The sequence below is a fragment of the Gymnoscopelus braueri genome (genome assembly GCF_963280865.1).
Source record: "Gymnoscopelus braueri genome assembly, chromosome: 17".
NCBI classification, from domain to species: Eukaryota; Metazoa; Chordata; class Actinopteri; order Myctophiformes; family Myctophidae; genus Gymnoscopelus; species Gymnoscopelus braueri.
This window is the reverse complement of record NC_137617.1, coordinates 31773533-31796697: the sequence shown is the minus strand read 5'-3', so window position 1 is coordinate 31796697 and position 23165 is coordinate 31773533. Positions and strand designations below refer to the sequence as shown.

The 23165-nt window shown below is 41.6% G+C and overlaps 3 protein-coding genes across 6 annotated transcripts in view; 2 read left to right on the top strand and 1 right to left on the bottom strand.

Moving 5' to 3' along the window:
- Positions 1-393: 393 nt before the first annotated feature.
- On the bottom strand, positions 394-4081 carry mettl9 (methyltransferase 9, His-X-His N1-histidine). Of its 2 annotated transcripts, XM_080456046.1 has the most exons (6): positions 3942-4081; positions 3513-3680; positions 2262-2452; positions 1960-2169; positions 1608-1792; positions 394-1299 (listed from the first exon to the last, which is right to left on the bottom strand). In XM_080456046.1, the coding sequence occupies exons 2-6, from the start codon at positions 3618-3620 to the stop codon at positions 1088-1090; spliced, it is 906 nt and encodes a 301-aa protein (XP_080312172.1). In that variant the 5' UTR covers positions 3621-3680; positions 3942-4081; the 3' UTR covers positions 394-1087. The 2 variants fall into 2 exon arrangements, with proteins under 2 accessions (XP_080312172.1, XP_080312171.1); XM_080456045.1 differs by having other exon boundaries at positions 3513-4075.
- LOC308105367 (uncharacterized protein) lies at positions 3772-10782 on the top strand. Of its 2 annotated transcripts, none has more exons than XM_080456044.1 (7): positions 3772-3867; positions 5813-6015; positions 6527-6628; positions 6719-6814; positions 6909-7019; positions 7301-7424; positions 7738-10782. In XM_080456044.1, exons 2-7 carry the CDS (start codon positions 5878-5880, stop codon positions 10527-10529), a joined length of 3363 nt encoding a protein of 1120 aa, XP_080312170.1. In that variant the 5' UTR covers positions 3772-3867; positions 5813-5877; the 3' UTR covers positions 10530-10782. The 2 variants fall into 2 exon arrangements, with proteins under 2 accessions (XP_080312170.1, XP_080312169.1); XM_080456043.1 differs by lacking the exon at positions 3772-3867 and adding an exon at positions 4871-4986.
- A 479-nt stretch (positions 10783-11261) lies between these two features.
- LOC308104130 (caskin-2-like) overlaps positions 11262-23165 on the top strand; it is a 69079-nt gene continuing 57175 nt past the window's right edge. For both annotated transcript variants that reach the window (XM_080454443.1, XM_080454442.1), the window contains exons 1-2: positions 11262-11487; positions 13853-14591. In XM_080454443.1, the coding sequence (XP_080310569.1) occupies positions 14498-14591 (94 nt within the window). In that variant the 5' untranslated portion in view covers positions 11262-11487; positions 13853-14497. The remainder of the gene's footprint in view (positions 11488-13852; positions 14592-23165) is intronic.

Genomic DNA, 23165 nt, shown 5'->3' with positions numbered 1-23165 from the left:
TTATATGTGTTATATGCTGTTATCAGGGCGTCCCTGAAAAAGAGAGCTTGCTCTCAGTGGGCTCCCCTGAATAAATAAAGGAAAGAAAGAAAGAACTTTAGAAACAAGCCTAAAAAAAACGCAACCAACCAATATTTTCAAGCAACTTTCCATAAAAAGAAGCCCACGGTCGCTTATAATAAGTGGACATGGCAACACTACAACAGCCGCCTGTCAGAGGCGGGGCCGTCATGATCAAAACTTGAGCTCCAGGCATTCAGGCAACTCCTCCAGCTGATGGGGATTCAAATACCGGTAGACAAGCATCCTTATAGATCCTTTCAACTGGTTACACGTCATCTTTAATAAAACCCCATGAAACAACCACCGCGCAATTTTTTTTTGTTTGTTTATTCTTGTACCTTTCAATAAAAACATGACATTAAATGTGGCACTTTTTTTTTAAATAAACCAAATTTGTACAATAACATCCCAAATGATCACATAAAATAACAAATGTTTTATATCCTCATTGATAAAGTATTAAGAGTTGGTCACATGAAAGTCCAGTTGAGATGGATGAAAGTGGCATAGGCACACAAATGATACAAACTTGTACAAATGAGCTTCTTTAGTACAGTAGCTAAGCTGAAGGAATGAACTAAACCACCAAAATTGAACACTTGACAAAAACACTTTACAGATAATACAGAACAGACACTTGATCACTCCACAGTCCACAGTGATATGTCTTAGATTAGAAGATTGGATCCTTAGAGTTTTGCATTTGTGGCATTTCATGACTAACCGTCATTCAAAATCTTTTTTTTGCTTAGAAAACGAGAGGTATCACTGTCATATAATGGTGGCTGGTAAATGTAGGCGCTACCTGAGCTAAGTTCAGACCTGATTCACCAGTACATTTTACATCCATACACTGTTCAATGGAGAGTGGAATTACTTAAAATTGCACAGAGCCTTTCAGGAGCAGCGACCAAACACAAACAACATTTGGTGTAACGCCTGTGCTCAGCTCACTTCATGTAGAATCTATGCAATATCTAAATAATGCAGCCAGATGTGCTCTTGTCGTGAACAACCAGCCTTGTCAGTCCTCTAAAGCTTTGAGAACAAATACTGCATCATCAAGTACATAGTAATCTTTATACATGTCCCCTTCACAGAGGTATGGCAATCGGGTCACAGCCTCCACTTCAAACCCAACCCCTCGGAACACCTCATTGGACAGACTGGTCACTTGCTCCTCCCATGTCTTCCCCTTCACTGCAAGGCGCTCTTTTGGACGCTCCCATTTCCCACCTGCAAGCAAACACACAAATGGCATATTCTGGTCACAATTCATTACATATTTTCATGACCCATTCTTTGTGTCCCTACACGGTAAAAACATTGTACAAAAAAAAGGTAATTTAACCAATAAGAGTCCAGTTGGTTCCATTTGTTCACTTTCAAGAGTTAAATGAACACTCAGGAATTTACTTTGCAGATGTGAATATACTAGTCGAGTACTAAACAGTTCCATACACAATAATATGACTGGTAAAAAATGTAGAGAATACATTATTAGGACAATTACAGTCCAGATGACTGAATGAGTGCTGACTGACCTATCTCCACGTAAGGCTGGAAGGGCAGTACAGCGGCCAGGATGACTCGTCCTGTGCCAGGAACAAGGGAACTTCGGATGATCCTAAGGAGGGCCAATGGATCCTCACAGCGGTCCAAAAGATTCAGACAGCTGATCAGATCATACTGGAAGCCCATGTGCTGCCACTCATCAATGCCCAACAGTCTGAAATGGCGAGAGGAGAGACTAGTGAGTTGTTTTTATTCTGCCCCCAAATACTAGTGCCAAGGGTATGTATGAGTATGAGCTCTGGTTAAGGTTAGCCTACAATTCTGCTATTCATCACTGTCAAAAAGTTCAGTTATTCTCTGAGAACCAAGCAGAGTACTCACTTGTAATTCCTTCTCTGGAGATGCCATTTCATGGGCGGGGACACCTCAGTAGCATAGACCTCTCTAAAATGGGCTCCCATCACACCTGTGACACCTCCGTCCCCAGCCCCCAGGTCCAGAAGCCTCTCTGCCTTCCAGTCTGGGGTGATTCTAAGAAGTCGCTGGAACTGATCCGCAGAGAATACGAACATAGAACCACGGCCTAGAAACCTGACATAAATAGAAGACCGTGTCACCTTGGGTTATATTGTGGGGGAGGCATAATTTGGAAAGTATGAAGTATGTAATCTGCGTAACTGTACCCATTGATGGACGTGCGTGAGACCAGAGGGCCGAGGGCGGTCGATATAAAAGAGTGATAGAGCTGAGTAAACAACCAGGTGGACTTCTCTACACTCCGCCTGAGAAATGCCTGGGTATCAGAATCCAGGTGACTCTGAACGAACAGTGGCTGTACCGACTCTCCCAGTTGATCAGGAGTACATCGGTACCACTAGGAAGTGGAGAGGAGAGGAGAGAGGGAAATATAGCATTACATGTTTATGCTTCACCCAGCTCATTTGAGCTATACATCTAGTGTTTCTTGCATGCTAACTTTTTTTGTAATTGTGCTAAGCCATGCTAGACAATGTATACAGTAAGGGTAATGTTAGATCTGACCGCAGCACTCAAGGGCAACAGTGTAAATGTGTTGTTGCACTTAGAATTGATGTTGGATTGTATATTTTGCCAACACAAAAATAATCTATATTAATCTAGGTAAAGTTTCAAGTAAAAACTTGCATTAGTAAAGAGGAATACTTAAGACTGATGACGTTTAGGCCAGACTCAGAGGCATAATAGTTTCCACCATAAATGCATTCTCAAATCCTACATTACACAGTTAAAATCCTCTGTGTTAATTTATCCCATTTATACTGTGTACAACTGTAACCGAATGTGACACTTGCGTATCCATTTGGTTACATGTGTCACTCTCAGAGTTTGACTGCTTATTTATTGAAGAATACTAAGGTTACCTCTTGCAGTGGTGTAGAGTAACTAAGTACATTTACTCAAGTACTGTGCTTAAGTAACATTTTGAGGTACTTTTACTTAACTGGAATATTTCCAATTTTCAATACATTATACTTCTACTCCACTACATCTCAGAGGTAAATATTGTACATTAACTCCACTACAATTATTTGACAGCTTTAGTTACTAGTTACTTAGCAGATGTAGATTATTAGCAGATTTAGATTATTATCACAAAACATACATTAACCACTTCAGCCCTATATATATATATATATATTTCGGCCATTTGAAAATAGCCGATCTACGCAAGATTTTTAAAACATTTATACATTTGAAAACTTGTAAAATGGGACATTCTGCACAATGAGTATTTGCTACTTTTGGTAAATTCTGATGCCAATACTTGTGTACTTTTACTCAAGTAAATTTTAACACAGTATTTCTACATTCCAGTATTGAGGAAGAAAAAAAATGTGAGTACTTTTCCCACCACCATGTGCTTATCCTTATCTATTGAAGAATACTAAGGTTACCTCTTGTGTTTCCTCCAGAGCCGCCGCGTCGCTCTCGCTCATCATGTTGAGGAAGAGTGACCGAGCCAGGGGGCTGCGAACATACTTGCCCGTCCACATTCTTCTCATGGAGAAGAGAAAGAACACGTAGAACGCCACCCACGCTGCAAAAAGCAACGTCCTCCTCAGCTGTAGATGACACATAGTAGTAATAATAATAATAATGGACAACAAACTCAGCAGAACAGCTAGAGACAGCTGGTGTGTGTGTGTGTGGAGAAGAAGGTTGGCCGTGAGACTGATTGAATGACAGACTGACCACAGCAGTGACCAGTGGAGAAGATATACCAGGGAGATGTAAGCTTAGATGATTCAGGTAATGGTATCCAATTGTAAAAGAACACGCAAAGAAAAGCCTTCTTCGGCTTCAAATGCGACAAATAAACAAACCTGAGGGTGTGGTGGGCGTTAGGGGTCCTCATGCTATTTACTCTGCATCTTAATTTGCTGAGTAAACTGAGTTTTAATTGATTTTTGCTGCTGCCCACCCAGGTGGTCTCTGTGTGGACGCTACTGCCCACTAAGCATATTTACAACTTTAACATCATATAGGCCGGAGGGACGAGTGTGCTGTGATTGGCTAGTTGCTTGTTGGCAACGTGAGGATCCCAAGTCCCAGCTAAAAAATACCTCAAAATTGGACAGTACATACATTTACTTAGTCACTTTACACCACTGCCAACATCCATTAAAAAGCCAACTGTGTGTATGCTGGGTGTAATTGTCTGAAATCACCAATTAAAATATAAATATGAATTTACATTGTCCAATTTGGTATTATGATTATGGAATGGACGTTTGTCTTGTCCTCGCTTCAGCGGTTGCCTGACAACCAACTAGCCAATCACAACGTGACAATCCCTCCGAGCTATGGGTTTTCTTTTGACAGTTCTTCTTCCGCCGCGTGCACTCTGCACTTCCTTCCTGTGCTACCTCAAAATATGTCCGAAAGTATCCGTCACCGTCAGCAGTGTTGCCATGTCTTTTTATTATAAGTGACTTTGGGCTTGTTTTTCTGTAAAGTTGCTTGTAAATATTGGTAGTTGCGGGTTGTGGTTTTTAGGCTTATTGTTTCAAAAATGTAGTCGCCTATTGTTGTTTAAACAGTGTTTCTCAAACATTTTCAAGTCAAGGACCCCCAAATTAATATATTTGTCTGGACCTCCATCTGAAAATATTTTATGCCAGGGAAAAAATATTCCACATTTTTCTAAATGTCTTTTGTCTAAATGTTTAAAGGGCGAAAGGCTCGCTTCATCTGGGCTTGTTTTCATAGACCTGGTTGCTTATTCTCTCGCAGAACCTGGCAACACTGATCAGTACAGCGATGCTTGGCTTGAAAGCTGCAATAATAGCATCGTATATTATTATTCTTATTACTCGTGACAGAACACATTTGAAGTTGAAAATATGCAACATATTACTGGGCATAAAGGTAACAAACGTGTGCGTCATTGTGTACAGTTGTTGTTGTGTTACTCACTGGCTGTCAAGTGACGTTATAAGCGCCATATGGCGTCGTTTCATAACCTCTGAAAAACTGCAGCAGGCTACGTTCTGCTGAAAGCAATGATGGCGGATAGTTTGTTGTTTAAAGTTACAATGGTGAATTGCCAGCTATTGTTGTAATACATTGTTTGTTTAATAGAAATAGCATCGTATATGGTATTTAGGTTTTGTTTAGTTTCTCAATGCATGTGTAAGTTGTATCATTTTGCATAATGATTAGCGCAGGGCGCAGGCATGATGCATGCTAGTGATGCCCCAAACGTGTCCATCGCTACCTCCTCTCCATCAATCTTCTCTCTTCATATCATATTGTACTTTTTACTCCACTACAATTATTTGAAACCCTTATTTACTAGTTACTTTTTAGATTTTTATTGTTAGTACAAAACATGCATTAACCACTTTATCCCTATATACTTAGGATATTTTAAAATCTGCATAATGATTACTTTTACTTTAAAATTTAAGTAAATCTGAGTACTTTTTCCACCACTGCGTAACTGTCTATAATCTACTATAATGAAGATATAGTACATATATTATGTTGTCTCAAGATGTTAAGTGTCTTGAGACAACTTGTTGTGATTTGACACTTTAATAAAATTGAATTGAATTGAATTGAATGTGTAGGTTATAGACATCAGTTATAAGTTGTTATCCACATCCCATTGAAATCTATTATGCATTATTAAATAAAAAAATAAAAAATCTCCTAGAATGATGTTAAAGCATCAATGCTTGTGTTTTCCCAGATCCCCCCCTCTCTCTTCCCTGTCTGCGTCTCCTGGTGCCACCACTGCGGCTGGTGTCGGCAGCAATGTGGCACACTGTCCAGCACAGACTTGTCGCCAAATATGGGCTGCTGGATGACTTTGTTACACTCATGACTGAGATTGTTCCTGAACTACTTAACCATAGACAGAGGACCTTGCTAAGTCTTGGCCTTCGCACACAGGTACTTTGTGAGAAAGAATGGACTATGGAATAGTATTTCAAAATATAAGTATTACTGTCTGCGGCTGGGCAGTGGACAGTATATTTAATTGTCAGATTTTACATTTATATCAATAACTTAATTATCAATAACAATTGGAGATATTTAAAATAGGATTTTACTTGTATCTTTCAATGATGTGATTGAAAATAATTAAAAGAATCTCTCTGTCTCTCTGTTGCTATTTGTGTAACCTGCCCTGTGCCGCTCAGAAGTCTGATTTCTGTAAATAAATAAATGCAGCTTCCAACCACACTGTTGAATTGTGTAATTAAGGAAGTTTAGAGAAAACGTGACACTATCATCACACATGTGTACAGATCATATCGTCCATAAACATTGGTCATATCCCCATATTTCCCAGCACTTTTGCAATCTATGCACAGAATCACTTGAGGCACAGGAGGTAAGTGTGTCAGCACTTGAAAATGTGAAATTATTTATTTTCTCATTTCACTTTCTTTGGTTTCAGCTGATCCTTGAGTTGTGTTACCAAGAGCCAACGATAGACCCACAAATAATTCAGCCACATTTGGACAGATTGCAGACACTCACTTCATTATGGAATGCAGAGGTGTGTTTTACCATGTTACTGATACTTAATGAGTACTAACATGAAATGGGTACAGGGCCTAACAGACTTGTGAAATGCAATATGTTTCAGACAAATGATACAGAGCATGGATTGTACGGATCAGACATTTTGGGGCTTATTCAAATGTTAATTAAAGACCAGGATGAGAGGCAGCAGTTCTTCCGGGTTAGTGTGTCTGTCTTTGTAACTTAAACATGTATGTTTACTTACATTTTCAAATGAAGACCACAGTTGACATGGATCAAATGCTCATTTTCAGGATGTTTTTCCAGTGAAATTTGGACCCAAGTATAATGAAGCCATTCAGATGCTTGTGTGGAAATTCCTGTCCCAGCTTGAGAAGTTGCTTACTGTCCCAAATTGTCAACAGGTAGTACAAGAGCAGTTCATAATACAATTAAGAGGGTTTTCACTAAACAGATGTATAGTACTGAAATTAACCCCTTAAGCCCTTGTACTTCGTCTTAACGAACGATCATCAACAAGTTCACAGAACGTCAAAATGCAATGCATTGTGAGCTTGTAGATCTGCTATTTTCACTAAGTAAAAGGGAAAAAAAGAAAATGAGTGAAGTTCTCACAAAAATGACATGGCCAAAATAGGGATGCCAGGTTTTTTTTATGTGGATAATGTCTTTGCACTCTTTCCAGGTTACGTGTATGCTAAACGAAGTTCCTTCTGTTCTGGAGGAATGCATGGAGTCCTTGTCACAAGCTCAGGAACTTAAATCTCTTCTAGCTTATCAAAAAGACCTCTGTCAACTCGATGACAATGGTAAATATATTAACATTTGAAATGGCTAAGCTAATTGTATCTGATCTTTGATCAGCTATGCTTATGAATTATATTTTAGAAGTTCATGACAAGATGGTTTTGGGGAGCGCATTGATATGATATTAACTGATTGGAGAGAGAGAATGTGTGTGTGTGTGTGTGTGTGTGTGTGTGTGTGTGTGTGTTTGTGTGTGTGTGTGTGTGTGTGTGTGTGTGTGTGGGTGTGGTGAAGCTCCAAATTCACACTGTGGTGCAAGCCTTCTGGAAACTGACTACTCTATTATTAATTCTTGGTCTTTTGATTTTTCTTTAGAGAATCTGACTGCTGGTGAGAGTATCTGTACAGCTCTCAGTCTCCCCCCTATGGAAACTGTCTCGACTGCACATGAAGAGACGGTATTAAAAGCAAATGTATTGACTGATTTCATGGACTCGTTCAGCAAAGAATTTATAGTTGAATCTGCAGCGCTGGAAAAAGAGTCAGTAGTCGCAGGAACTGAAGAAAAAGAAGAAGAAAGACACACAGTACCCAAGAATTTTGAGAATCAGTCCTCTCTTATTAGTGATGAGGCAGTAGAAGAACAATTGGCTTGCACCATTCAACATTTTGGGTCTTTGAACAGTGATAATGTGGAATCAGACTCTTGTGCTGTTGAGGTTCAAGTTGGTTATAATGTTGAAATAACTGCAGAGGGGATAGGGCTCACAGAGAACAAGGCTTCTGCTGAAAGTGTGCCCAGAGTGATGGAAACTAGAGAAGCGGACATAACGGCTTTCAACAATTATTCCAATAGCTGTGGATCAAGCTCCGTTCAGGAGGAAAAGTGCACACAAAAAGGAAGTGATGTCATTAACAGTGGGCAAATGAAAAACATTGTGACATCTAATGTGATCCTATCTCCCATACTGTATACACCAACTGTGCAAGTGCTGAGGCTCGAGCCAATAATTGCAGCGTCCCCACGGCCAGTCAGGCAAAATAGAGGTCTGAATATGAAAGCGATATTAATGGTAACATCTGAGAATGAGCAGTCCAAAAGCAGTCCCCAAGACTCATCAATAAGCAAGACTTGCCCTACATGTGGAAAGACGTACAGCCGAGCCTCGGATATGCGGCGGCACCAGAGGACCCACACGGGGGAGAGACCGTTCCAGTGCCCACAGTGTAAGAAACTATTTCAGTACCAGTATGACTTGAAAAGACATGAGTTAAATGTTTGCCAGATCGCAGTGCTACAGGTTGAGAAGATACCCAAGACGGCCGAGGGGAAAATCCCAAACCTGAGCCAGGGTGAAGTTATTGACCCTGTCATTGGGCTCTATCAGTGCAGCAATTGTGACAGTATTTTCAAAAGTGCACAAAGGTTGAGGACTCATGAAAAAGCATGTCGGATGAGTCAGCGACAGGGGGAGTGTATTTCTGAGGAGGGAGTTCCTCCAACCATGGAGCAGAAGGACCCGCGGCCACTCGGCCACACTGGCCAGTTGACAGATACAAAAGAACTGAATCCATCACTGCTTGAGAACAAAAATGATGATGATGATGATGTCACTGCACACAAGGAAAACCCAGCTGAAGGAGAGGAACCTGAGGTCACTGCCAGGACTCCTCATGGAAAAACTAGCAAGAGACCTCATGAATGTAAACTCTGTAGCAAAACCTTTGCTTATCCATCCCTTATGTTCAAACATATGGAGACCCACTCAGAGGAGCGCGCTCATCATTGCAGAGCTTGTAATAAAGCTTACAAGTGTACCGCTAGTTTGAAGAGGCATTCAGAAGGATGCAAGGGCTCCTCTGTGAATTTTGACAACGAAGACCAACAGATGACCGACACATTGTTTAGAGCAAGCAAAGCTCCAACTGGCAATGAGCTTGTTGAGTCCTCATCACAGGAGAGCATTAGCTGTGCACGTCAAGAGCCTAACATACCAGGAACCACCAAGCTAAACGAAATGAATGGCTTGACATCGTGTAGCCTTTGTGGAGCAGCAGTAACTGGGAGCATGAAATGTCACATGAGATCGCATTGCTACCCCTGTCCTTATTGTGAGGTAAAGTTCAAGTTCAATGATTTGAGGAGGCACATAACTGCATGTAACGCAAAGACCAACGATCATAGACAGGCTGAGGCTCTTAAAGAGTTCAGGAGGCTGCTTAGGAAATGCAAAGTTAGGGATAATCCACTTTACTGTGCAGAATGTAATAGATCATTCCCAGACATGGCACGCTTTCAAACCCACAATCTGAGGCACAAGCCACGTTCATGCACCAAGTGTGATGAGACTTTCAGTGATTTCAAAGGCCTCAACCAACACTATGTGGATGCACATGACTTCAGCGGTCCGTTCCCCTGCTCATTTTGCGAGCGTAGTTACACAGACCTCAGAGGCCTGATCAGACACGAGAGGGTTCACACAGGTGACCTACCATTCCAATGCCCGAAGTGTCCAAAAGCATTCAGTTATGCATCAGCACTGAAACTACATGACAGGACTCACACGAAGGAGGCCCCGTACCTTTGCTGGGATTGTGGAAAGGGCTGCAAGTCCAACGCAGCCTTGAGGATTCACAGGCTGTGTTGTCACAGCAGCACACAGGAGAAATGTTTCTCTTGTGAACATTGCGGTAAAGCCTATGCACTCAAAAGAAGCTTAGACCTCCATGTGGCTAAAATACATGCCGGAGTGCGATATCCATGCTCACACTGTGGTAAACTGTTCAGAAGTTCCAGCTCATTGACAAGACATGATTTGACACACACGCAGGAAAGGCCTTATTCATGCAAGGAATGCGGTAAGAGTTTCCGGTCAACATCAGAGCTGAAAATACATGTGCGTTATCATACTGGGGAGAGACCATTTACGTGCCAGGAATGTGGGAAGGGGTTTGTTCAGTCTTATTACCTCACAGCCCACATGAGAATGCACACAGGGGAGAAACCATATAAATGTAACACCTGTGACAAATATTTTAAAAGTGGTGGGATTCTAAAAAGACACCAGATGACCCATACAGGAGAGAAGCCCTACAAATGTTCCATCTGTGAAAGGGCTTTCAGTAGGCCTGAGTTGGTGAAGGTCCACGTGAAAAAATCCCACTAAATGTGTGAACCTAACCCCTGAATGTAAGACTAACATTTAGTTTTTCACCATCAATAAAGAGTGGTTTAGCATAAGTGTATCTGATTTTGTAAACACACCAAGCCCATTCATTTACATCACTGACTTATGTATATATTATTTATGTTCTTGCACCTTAATCTTCAGACCTTTAAACTCTATTGTCATATATCATATTTTAATCACATACAGATTGCAAAATGTGGTTATAGCAAGGTGTCCCATGATATATATTTCTCAGACCGATCAGAGTCAGTTCTTTCTTTAGACAGTATAGTATTGCCTTATTAACATGCGAGGAAAATATGTTTCAGTGAAGATTTAGGGGAAATTACAATTATTATGAGAAAAAGTTATAAATCTTGTCAATCTAGGCTACATGCACACATATTTTTAATCAACTAATAAAAATATCATTTGCAATTCTCTACCAGTAGATGTCATCAAAGCACTATTGTTTTATGTTCCACAGACAACCACAACAACAGGCATTTGAAACTTATCACCGCACACACTGCTTTCATCACTTAATTTCTCCGTGAATTATTTATCGTCCGCAGTAATTTGATGAGTGTGACATCTGTTTTCTGTTTGTTGAACCTTGCATTACTTAATTAATTAACCATTTAGTTGAGCCAGTGTTTTGATGACTGCCTGGGATTGGTGAAGGAGGAGCCTTTTCGCGCACTTGAGCTGTCAAACTGGGGTGTCTCATTTACAGCACAACGAAGGAATCGAGAGGATGTTTTCGTATTATCAGCCACATTAACAATACACTTACTTTTTTAAATACAGTATATGAAAATTGTGAGCTGTGACTTTCCCATGCTATTTGACTACCGAGCACAGGATCTTCGGAGTAACGTGTGTGAGTGCTGCTCAACTTGTATTGCAGCAGCACATGCATCTGTCAACGCCTTGCTCACATTGTCCACAACAGGTGAGACTCACTGGACCTCATTTATTATTCTTTGTAGATAAGTAGGCTACTTATCCTAAACTGTAAATGGGACATAGACCACTGTTTCCCAAACAGTGGCTCGGGAGTCGGGACCCATTTGTGGGTCACTCACGGACAAATGGTCGTGAGTGAAATTTCCTATTTGGTTTTTAATTATTATTTCAAAAGATTTGTTTTTTTTAAACCAAACAAATCCCTAAAATAAAATCTATAAATGTTCATTTATTAAAAACAATTAAAAACATTTTCATTGAAAAAAAAAATCTAAGAAAGTCTATACATTTGAAGAAATAACTTTAAAGTAGTAGTGAAAATAGCCGATCTCCAAGCTCACAACGCGTCGACGATAGGCTATTTTCACTAGTTTGGGTCTCGGGGAGACATTCAGTTTCTATTTTGGGTCTCGAGCTAAAAAAGTTTGGGAACTACTGGGATAGATAGGCTGTGTGTGTGTCTGGTGGTAGCTTTGACAGTAAAGGCAGACGGGGCAGAATGGTTTTTGGATGAATCTAATAGCAAACCAATGACTTTGATTCAGTGCCGGGTGCGTAACTGATTACAGTTGAACCTATATCCATGGTTTAAACTCAGAGACCAGACCAGTGCCCGTATGGAATTGAAAGTGATTTACAACTTTTGAGATCGACCTACTGTATACCACTGTGTTTACATTGCACTGTACAAGTCACTAATCTATTAACATGTATTTACCTATTAGTGTGGGAAATGTGGCACTGATTCTAGGAGGGATTATTCAAGTTTTTTTTTTTACACTTAAGAGTAAGACCAATGGCACGAAAATCCAAACTAAACCCCTGCCCAGTTGGCTATTGCCACGGACTATAAGAGAGACAGATTCAGGTTAACAAGTAAATTCTCGGGCAATATATCTGACACCAAATTTGGCATGTGTCATTTTGGCTATGCAGTTGTTTACTCCCTGGCAAGGTGCCTGTCTAGTTTTAGATCATGTGTCAGTGCAAATACTTGCATTGGCATCTGCTCCAAGGCTACACTGCTTCATAATAATGTGTTAAGGAGGAATAGCTTGGCCAGCCAACAAGGCAGTTGTTTGTTTTTGCATGCAAAGTATAGCATTCAAAACTCAAGCAAATAAGACAGAATGGGAAAAATATTAACCCATAGCTGAATTAGTCTATCTATTGTAAACATCCCTCATTTGGAAAGAGATTGCTTTTTGGTTTTGTCCCTGGCTGGCCTAAAATTACAATTAATTTGACTGTTAATTCCAAAAAACGATATTCTTTGCTTCAATTATTTCTTACTCAAATGGGAGTTTTGGGCATGTCATTATAAGCAAAATATTTCTACATTTTTCTAAATTTTTTAATGTAGAAAACATTTTTAGAAAGACATTTTTTTATGTCCTATACATATTTTAAAAATAGCAGATGTACTGTACAAGGTCCCTTATTATCAGTTTTCGAATAGCCAAACTTAAAGTATAAGATAGGGCCTAAGTGATTAACTGCTGACTTTTAGAGAATGTAGAATGCAACACTGTGCCAGTGTCTGTCTGTCTGTCTGTCTGTCTGTCTGTCTGTCTGTCTGTCTGTCTGTCTGTCTGTCTGACTAACTAACTGTCTTAAACAGACCCCCCCCCACCCCCCTTGTGACATGTTCCTTGGTTATTTTGTCTCCCATAAGTGCCATTTCTGAACTCGTCCAAAGTGATAGATGCTTCAGGCAGCTTGGTTGTGAAGCTGTGGTCAGCACTGCCTCAGTTTGCCTTTTGGTAGGACAAATAAGGAACCCACGCTGTGTTTTTTTCCAAAGAAGACTCGAACTGGCTGAATGCCAGAAAGCCCTCTGCCTGAAAAGATGCTTCCTTAAAGTTAAGGGAATGGCGTGCACAGGCTAACACCTTATTCCTGCATGGAAAAATCCACAGATACAGTTCACATTCCTTACTGGCTGGGTTTCCTGCGTCAAGGCAAGCAAACAAAGGTTGGGTCCATTTTAAAGGGACACCCGTAATCCCTTACATGCAAGAAAGTCTGTGTTGCTTTGCTGTTATGAATGCATAACTCAATTTCAAGACTTAGCTAGCAGTCATCTTGTGACGTGGGGGAATTAACAGGGGGTTTATGATTGTGGAAAAGGGTGTTAGAGGCCTAGAGGGCTTATATTTCAAAAGCCCAAAATTATACAGACATAGAATAATAGCCTACATGCCAATGTCTGTCACAGCCATGGGAAATTAGTGTTTTGTGTGGTAATAAAAGTATTCATGTGTGACATCTCTCTATCCCTCTCTCCTCTATCTTCTTCTCTCTCTGTCTCTCTTGCTTTTTCATTCTCTCTGTGATGTCGGATCGGGCAGCTGCACCATCCACTTCCACTGAGACTATTAGTGAAATGAATGAACTCGACTAAACCTCAACCGGGCCTTCTCGAACTTAAGAAGTTTTCAGCGTCCAACGACCAGGACTTCCATGCATGGAGGACCCTATATCAGGAAATGGGACCAAGCTCCAACAACAAGGGAAGACCGCAGCCTGGAACTGTTTACCTCACATTCCTCCTCCCCAGCTGCTGAACCCAGCGGTATAATGTATTCCTAGGATCGTGACGTGATAGCTCACAAGTTGCCCTTGGTACTAGGATGTCAACTGAAAGACACATGTAGATGTTTGTCTGCACCCTCCAACCTCCATTAACTCGGCTCTGTCTCCCAGCAAGGAAGGATCTGGGTGTTTTTCTAGAAACCCGAGTACCACGCAGGGCACGTCTATGGAAAACACTTTCTCAGTACAGCCGGACCCATTGTGTGAAGGAGAAGTGAAAGGATAGAAACATTGGTTTTGTGGCTGACCGCTATAAGTAGCACACGTGTGTGTGTGGGTGTGTGGGTGTGTGTGTGTGTGTGTGTGTGTGTGTGTGTGTGTGTGTGTGTGTGTGTGTGTGTGTGTGTGTGTGTGTGTGTGTGTGTGTGGGGGTGGGTGTGTGTGTGGTCACGGCTGTAGTAATGGGGAAAGAACAAGATCTGCTGGTGGCAGTGAAAAATGGAGATCTTCTCCTGGCACACAAGATGCTCTCCAAAGTCAAGTGCAACAAGACAAGTGAGTATGACCTAATAGAGTGATAGATATATGATCAGTTTGATGTGTTGTCTACCGATTCTGTTTATTTGTGGGCCTTACAGATGCCCTTGATTACTGCTTTTTATGTGTTTGTTTGTGTGTGTGTGTGTGTGTGTGTGTGTGTGTGTGTGTGTGTGTGTGTGTGTGTGTGTGTGTGTGTGTGTGTGTGTGTGTGTGCATGCATGTGCGTGTGAGCACATGCATTTGTGCACACTTTGTGCACAAGTTTTTCTTTCTAAAGGTGTGCATAATTAAATTCCTATGTTGTGTGAGTGTTTGTGCAAATGTAGCATAATAATTGTGCAATTTTTGTTGATACAGTGGAAAAAGTACAAACAAACAAAGGAAAAAAAGCTCAGATGAGCCGTAGCCGCAGCCCCCAGTGATGTTGTCATTCCTCTGAACCATACCAGGTATCTTTATGAAAAACAAACGTTCAGGTTCAGCCACCGACCACTACCTCTCACTCCTGCAGCAGTGAGGTTGGGGGCAATTTGAAACAAAGTGGGTTCAAGTTGCTGTGCAACATCAGCTAATCTTTTAAACACAGACCCTATGGTCTACATGCCATGCGCTGTGTGGGTTACTGGGTTTAGAAGCTTTCTTTTCCTTGCAGAGTTTCTTATCTGCAGAGATTTCCGCCAGTCGACAAGCTCGCTCACTCACTGCGGTATTGCTGCTAATGATAGGGTTCTGCTTTATCCAGACGCGGGGAGAGTTTAAGTCCAAGCTGCAGGGTCTGAAGTTGAAGCCTCCCTTTGTGGCGTTATCTGCTCTGAGCTTTCATCATCATACAGTAGCTGCTGCGACCTTGGTGGCAGGCGCTGGGAACAAATCTCTGGCTGTCAGGATAAACTCCTTCTTACAGTCCGTACTGACGATAACTGCTGCTGAGCACTGAAGAAGTGTTATTGTTTCTTTCTTGGTATGGAAGTATGGAATATGGATGTGTTTCAGGATGTATTTAGACCTTAAGCCTTACAAACAATTTGTCATGGACCCATGCACATTATTAGAGGCATCAGTATACAAGCCCCCCAGGCCCAAGCCCTTCTGTCACTTATAAGAACATAAACATGTTTTCAACATCATTAAACAACAAAGGTCCTTTTGGACATGGTCGATGGTGTGTAGACGTTTGTCACCCTCTTGTCAGAATCAGCAGCACAGCAGATGCTCCAGCTGGCTAGCTGTCATGCTCTGTCATCATGACCCACGCTGTCACCCAGTTACAAAATAACTGTGTGGCCACACATCAATAAACGTTGATGAGTTGGTTGGTTGATTGATTTGTTCAGTGGCTGGTTTTTGTTGTTGCTGTTGTTTGTTTGATTGTTTTGTTTTTATAACAATAGTATATTTGCAATTTTCATAATAGTCATATTGCAAAAAAAATTCCCCCCCATCCTTTTTCTCAAAACTACAAACACTGGAAGTGCTTGCACGATGAATCTAGGAGGGGTTATTGACAACAAACATAATCAAACCAGCAACTTAGTGCCGAGTGTTACCCTCTGAAAGGAGTCAGGTGTCTCTAAGCTGTTTTGGTGGTGTTGGGCTATAAGCCTCCAGACTGTTTACTGACTGAACCTTAACACAGAACGGGTAGTGCTGGGGGTGGAGGGGGTTAGGGGGGGTCAGAGAGCAACTAGCTTGTTAATGGAACAACACAAAGTATTGACGGCGGGGGGCCGGGGGCGGCCGGTCAGCTGGCCCTAGCAGGGTGTGGGGCTTGGCCGGAGGGGACACGGTGCGTGGGACAGTAGATTGTTGAGTACGGGGCCAGATGGAGGAACACTGTAGTTTCCCAAACAGTGGGTCGGGACGCATGTTTGAGTCGCGGACCAATTGTTATGGGTCGCGAGTAAATATCTCTTTTTCCTACGTAAAAAATAAATAAATAAAAAAAATGTATTAAAACATTTAAAAAAGTTTAAACGAAAAAAGTATTTTCATCAATTAAAAACAATTAAACAAAATCCCATTAATTAATAATCTATTTGTACACCGTCAGAGTTTGATTGATTGATTGAATACTTTATTAACAGTTTATAAAGGGAAGCACAGGGAAGCACAGTTCAAAACAAGGTCTGTTAACACTTTACCTGCCAATCACGAGTATAACCGTGGATGAAAAATACACCCGTTTACTGCCAAAAAAATCCATCCACGAGTATAACCGTTTTTCAAATTCAATTTATCCACACAGAACCAGAGATATCACGATCCAAAGATTTCTAGCTCCATTCACTCCTTGGTTAACTTATTACTTTAAAATCCTGTATCTCGGCTCCTGTGTAAAAACAATTTAAACACTGGCACTGGGGGAAGTAAAATAAAATAAACCCTCTGGCAGGGAATGTGTTTAGAGGATTTTAAACCCAAGAAAGCACTATGGCTTGTTTCCATTGGGGTCCTTTGTACTCAATTCATCGAAAGACCTGCAAGGTTCCATTTGGTTCCTAACTTTCAAACATTTAGCTGGGGACCCCCTGGAACCCTCTCAAGGACTCTTGGGGGTCCCCGGACCCCACTTTGAGAAGAACCACTACTGGCCTAGAAGAGTTGTTCAAACTAGTTTGGAGGAGGTGGGGGCCTGGGGGGATGAGGGGCACTGAGGCTGGCTGATGGACAGGGAGCTGAGATGGGTTCTATGTGATTGACCATCTGCTGACCTAAGGTTTGGCTTCAGTCAATTAAGGTGGACTTATCAGACCCCTCCCTTTTACTCCATCTCCGTCTCCATCTCTCGCCAAGTGAGGTGCAGAGTGCATAAGTATCTACCAACACTCCACAACGTGAAATGAAAATACTGCTTATTTAACTTGTAAAAATAAACAGTCAGGATTTGACTGTTTAGGCCAGGGTACACCTGGCAACCCCCTTCTCTTGTGACATTGTATTTAAGTGACAGCTTGGCTTATGAAGCAGTTTTGCCCTAAGTTCCCTGCCCCCTTACACACACACACGCACACGCGCACACACACACACACACACACACACACACACACACACACACACACACACACACACACACACACACACACACACACACACACACACACACACTCACACTCACACACTCACACACACACACACACACACACACACACACACACACACACACAGCGCGACAGGCCTGTAGTGGGTGTGGTTTGCCCCCTCCCTAAAGGAACACCATTATAGGCTGGATCTTCAAAGGTCTTTATTATTATCACAATGTCTTTTGTTGTCACACATGCTTGCTTTCATCTTGACCCGGTGGCCCGCCCCTCATTCTGTCACGGTAAATACAGAGCCCTTTGGCTACTTCTCAATGGACAGATGGACAGCAGAGGCAACAGAATATCATATTTGAATTTATATCAAGTAGGGCTAAGCAAATGATGTGTGCCTTACATGTCAGTGAGGGCAGACAGACACCCGGAGGAAAGAGATCAGACTGGCTGCCAGTGGTGGAAAAAGTACTCAGATTTTTAAAAGTAAAAGTATCAATACTGCAATGTATAGTCCGGTAATCAAAATGAACTTGAGTAAAAGTACAAAAGTATTGGCATCAAAATATACTATATAAAGTAAAAGTACTAATTTTGAAGAATATCCCGTTTCACAAGTTATTATATGTTTAAATGTATTAAAAAAAACACGTCACATCGAAACTTGTTGTGAGCTTGTAGATTGGCTATTTTCAAATAGGCAAAGTTTAAATACTTTGTTACTTTACACCACTGCTGGCTGCAAGTGAAGTGAATGCAGAATCCAGTTTATTTTATTTCTTGATCCTAAATTCACTTAAGTTCAGTCCAATATGTGATTCAGCTTGAGGAAATGCAATGCAGTGGATTGAGAAAAAGAATAAGTACATTTTCAATCATATTCTAATTTTACTATTACTCGATATAAATTTTTCATGCAGATTTGTGCTTATTATTAGAACATTCCTATAGTGTTTTTAAAATAGTCAAAAGAGGCAAAACCTCATTTCATCATCACCTGACCTGTGCTTTTAACTCTTGCATTCTCTTCTCAACGCCAAAGGTAAAGGTCATGCAAACTCCTATTTCCTATTATCAGCAGCTGGCTGTTCTTTGAAACCGCCCTTTATTTTTTGCCTTCATTCCTTTACCTCAAATCAGGGATACGTGACCCATCTGGCCTATACCCTGTAGTGTAGGGTGAGAGCAGTTAGCCTGTAGCACTGAAGGGGTAAGAAGAGATTATGTGTGTTTGTGGGTGAGACTGTCTGTAGGTATAATATTGTGTATGGCGTGCGTGTGTGCGTGAGCAAGGTTGGGAAGATTACATTGGTAATGTAATTGGTAACAGATTACTAATTACCTGCATGTAATTATGATAAGTAACCTAGCAAGTATTGTAATCAGATTACTTTCAGTGCTTTAGATTACTCAACAAATATATAATATCCTATTAAATGAAGCATTCCAAAGATTATTGAAAGTAGCCAGGCAGTCAATCACTATTTATCCAGTTACTGATTAGGATTACATCCAGGTAATTAGTCATTTATAACTCTACATTTTGAATGTAATCTTTCCACCCTGTGTGTGTGTGTGAGTGTGGAAGTACGAGGAAGCGACTGTATAACCGTGTCTGACTCTGAGTATCGGAATTTGTGCATCATACTGTATCTCCACCGCACCACGCCGCACATAGCAGATCTACAAGCTCACAACGTGTCACGCTGTGACTCATTGTGAGCTTGTAGATCAGGTATTTAGTATAACTCAGTATGACTCAACTAAGCATACGTTTGGTCTATTCCCCCATGCACTTATAGACCTCTGTCAAGGCCAGACCACACCAATGCAACTAGTCGCAACTCCTTGCAACAAAACAGTTCTAAGGCCAGTCCACACCAATGCGACTCCCTGCAACTGCCGTTGGGGATAATGGTTGCATTGGTGTGGACAGGCCTTTAGACCATTGGTTCTCAAAACTGGGGTCCGGGGACCCCCATGGGTCCTTGGTGGGGTTCCAGGGGGTCCCCAGCAAAATGTAGCAGCATCACAATCATTTTAACCACTTAAACCATGTATTCGTTGGCTATTCAAAAATAGCAGATATGCAAGCTTGTACGCCTGCTTGTACACCCTCCGCAGCCAAATATATATCAATTTGGGGGCCCTTGGCACGAACCACTGTACTTTTGAATCAGTGGCAGTAGGTCACACAAGTTAGACCAATTAGCTAACAGGCTACAACTGGGCTAATCGGTCTTGTGTTCTACAAGCCAGACGGCTGGGTTCCAGGCTTTTAACCCACTTGAACCCTATACTTGGTTGACTGGAGTCCCCCAGGGCTCTGTACTTGTGCATTCTCTGTTTTCGCTCTACATTGAATATCTTCGCTGAAAATAGACGATCCACAAGCTTCGCGTTGCGAGCTTATAGATCTGCCCCCCCCCCCCACAATATGGATGCTGGGGTTTAAGTGGTTAAGTTTTCCTACACACACACACACACACACACACACACACACACACACACACACACACACACACACACACACACACACACACACACACACACACACACACACACACACACACACACACGCACACGACTGCACGTTAATCCTTGCCATCTTCTTCCCCTGACAGATGGGATAGCCTGTCTGGGATTGCTTGAGGAATTTACTGAAGGAGTTAAGTTGTGTGTGTGTGCGTGTGTGTGTGTGTGTGTGTGTGTGTGTGTGTGTGTGTGTGTGTGTGTGTGTGTGTGTGTGTGTGTGTGTGTGTGTGTGTGTGTGCGTGTGTGTGTGTGCGTGTGTGCACGTGCATGTGTGCACGTGCGTGTGTGCACGTGCGTGTGCGTGTGTGGGTGTGTGAGTGTGAGACAGTGTCACCTAATCCATCATAACAGGCCTTTTATTACTACCTCCGGGCTTGCTGCATAGTCAGACTGGCACTCATCCTCATTCAGGCCTATTCATTTCTCTCGCTGCTAAATACCAAGCCATCGCTCAGACAGTAGTAGCATGAATGTAGCATTCATCACAGAGTCACCTGTTTATTTGTGCACCCTCGGGTGCTGTACAGAATGTGTGCTCACTCTGCCCTGCCTCAACATGCCCTGGCACTGCGCTCGCATGTTCTGATTGGGATCTTTGATCAGATGTGGTGAAAGACCCAAAATAATATAAAAACAAAAAAATGCATGTCTGTAGGCACGGGTGTTCCAGTGTTTTTAACTAGGATGATATGATTGTATGACAAAGAAGTTGCCCTGAGATGTGTGTGTGTGTGTGTGTGTGTGTGTGTGTGTGTGTGTGTGTGTGTGTGTGTGTGTGTGTGTGTGTGTGTGTGTGTGTGTGTGTGTGTGTGTGTGTGTGTGTGTGTGTGTGTGTGTGTGAGGGAGCAACTTAATCTGAGCGATCTCTCTGTGTGTGATTGGGTGCTTGCCCGTCTGAAGGGAATTGGTATACAGTAGCTGGTAGCGGTAATGAGAATCAGCAGGCACTGTTGTGGTCTAATACTGTTTTTTTTCCCGCCCTCATCCTCTCCTGATTATTTTCTTGTCTCATTTCTCTCTCAAATGAGGTATTAGTAATACACACCTTCTGTCAGTGGTGTAAAGTAACTAAGTACATTTACTCGAGTACTGTACTCAGTACTCAAGTACTGTACATTTACTCAAGTACAATTTTGAGGTATTTTTTACTTTACTGGAGCATTTCCAGTTTTCAGTACCTTTACTTCTACTCCACAACATGATACATCTCGGAGGCAAATATTGCACTTTTACTCCACTACAATTATTTGAAAACTTGTAGTTACTAGTTACTTTATAGATTTTGATTATTATTACAAAACATACATTAACCACTTCAACCAATTCAAGCTGACTAAGCTGACAAGCTGACAATTGTCAGCTTGTAGATCTGGTATTTTCAAAATAATTTTATATAATTAATACATTTGAAGACTTATAAATAGGGACATTCTGAGTACTTTCTACTTTTGGTACCTTAAGTACATTTTGATACCAATACTTTTGTACTTTTACTCAAGTAAATGTACCAGATTTTTTACTTGTTACAGAGTGTTTTTACATTACAGTATTGATAGTTTTACTTAAGTAAAACATTTGAGTACTTTTACAACCACTGCCTACAGTAGACGTATCCCCCAGCATTAGTTATCTGATAAAAAAAAACATGTATCATGCCCCATCGCACCTTAGAATAGGAAGCTATTCATCATTAGCTTCATTTATGCTCCATCATGTGATGATGATGGTGAATTGGCTTCTCTTCATTTTCTCTTAACGGTGGGAGAACTGTTTGTAGCCTGAAATTCCCACATTAACCACTTAAACCCCAGGATCCGTATTCTGAGGGAAAACCTTCGCAGAAATAACAGATCGACAAGCTTGTCGACCTGCTGTCTTCAGCGAAGATATTGAATGTAGAGCGGAAACAGAAAATACACTAGCATTGAGCCCTGAGGGACTCCGCTCAACCGTATGGGGTTTAAGTGGTTAAAAAGGGACACATTTGTATTGATCCCCACTTCAGGCTGAAAGGGACATGTTACCGTATCCATTTGTGCTGGCATGTGATCTTATACTGTGCATTCTGTTTTATGTATTTTCTTGAAATCCATTAAACCATTCAATCCGGGAACGCATACTGTCATTTTAGATTGTTATTTTATAACATTTTTCAATAGCTAAAGAAATCTAAAATGACAGAGATGCGTTCCCGGTTTTAATGGGTTAATGATATGGTAGGAAGGGAGGGGAAGGGAAGGGAAGGGGGAGACCTTTGTTGATACCGCGGGAGGAAATTCAATTTCAGCTTCAACCAGCTGATTGCTGCTCAGATGGTCATGATGAGTGCCCGCATCGACATGTCGAACCGGTGACCTTCTGATTACCAGACGTCTCTCTCTCTCTCTCTCCACCCACTGACCAGCTCAGTGGCCTTGTGGTTAGAGTGTCCGCCCTGAGGTTCAATTCCCTGGCCGGATCATAACGAATGGGACCGATGCCTCCCTGCTTGGCTCTGAGCATCAAGGGTTGTTTTGGGGGCAAGTTCCTGTGCTCGGCAAGGCTACTTATTCTCTACCCACTAAGCCACGGCCGCCCCTAGGTAGCCAGGTAACTAGCAAGAGGTCACCATTGAACAAGGCAGACTAAACTCTATATGTTATGTTATTTGTGACCTCTGCAACACAACAATATACTGCCTGGAGGCTTGTCATCAGCCACAAATTGTGAAATGGAGATAGTTGAATCAGGCTTGTGACCTAAACTCTAGACCCAGATATTGTGTAATTGTTCTGACAGCATGCTTCTGCTAAGATGGCATAGACTAGGCCCAAAATGTTTCAGAGCCTACTCATCATAACCGATATGCTACTGAGATGGTAATCGACAAATTTGTAAAAGATGGGGGAAAAAAGAAAAGAGAAAAAACTGTGGTTGCTAAATGTCATTGATTGATTGATTGATTGAATACTTTATGAACAGTTTGCAGAAAAAAAGCACAGAGGTACAGTTAAATACAAGGATGCTAAAAGGATAAACCCAA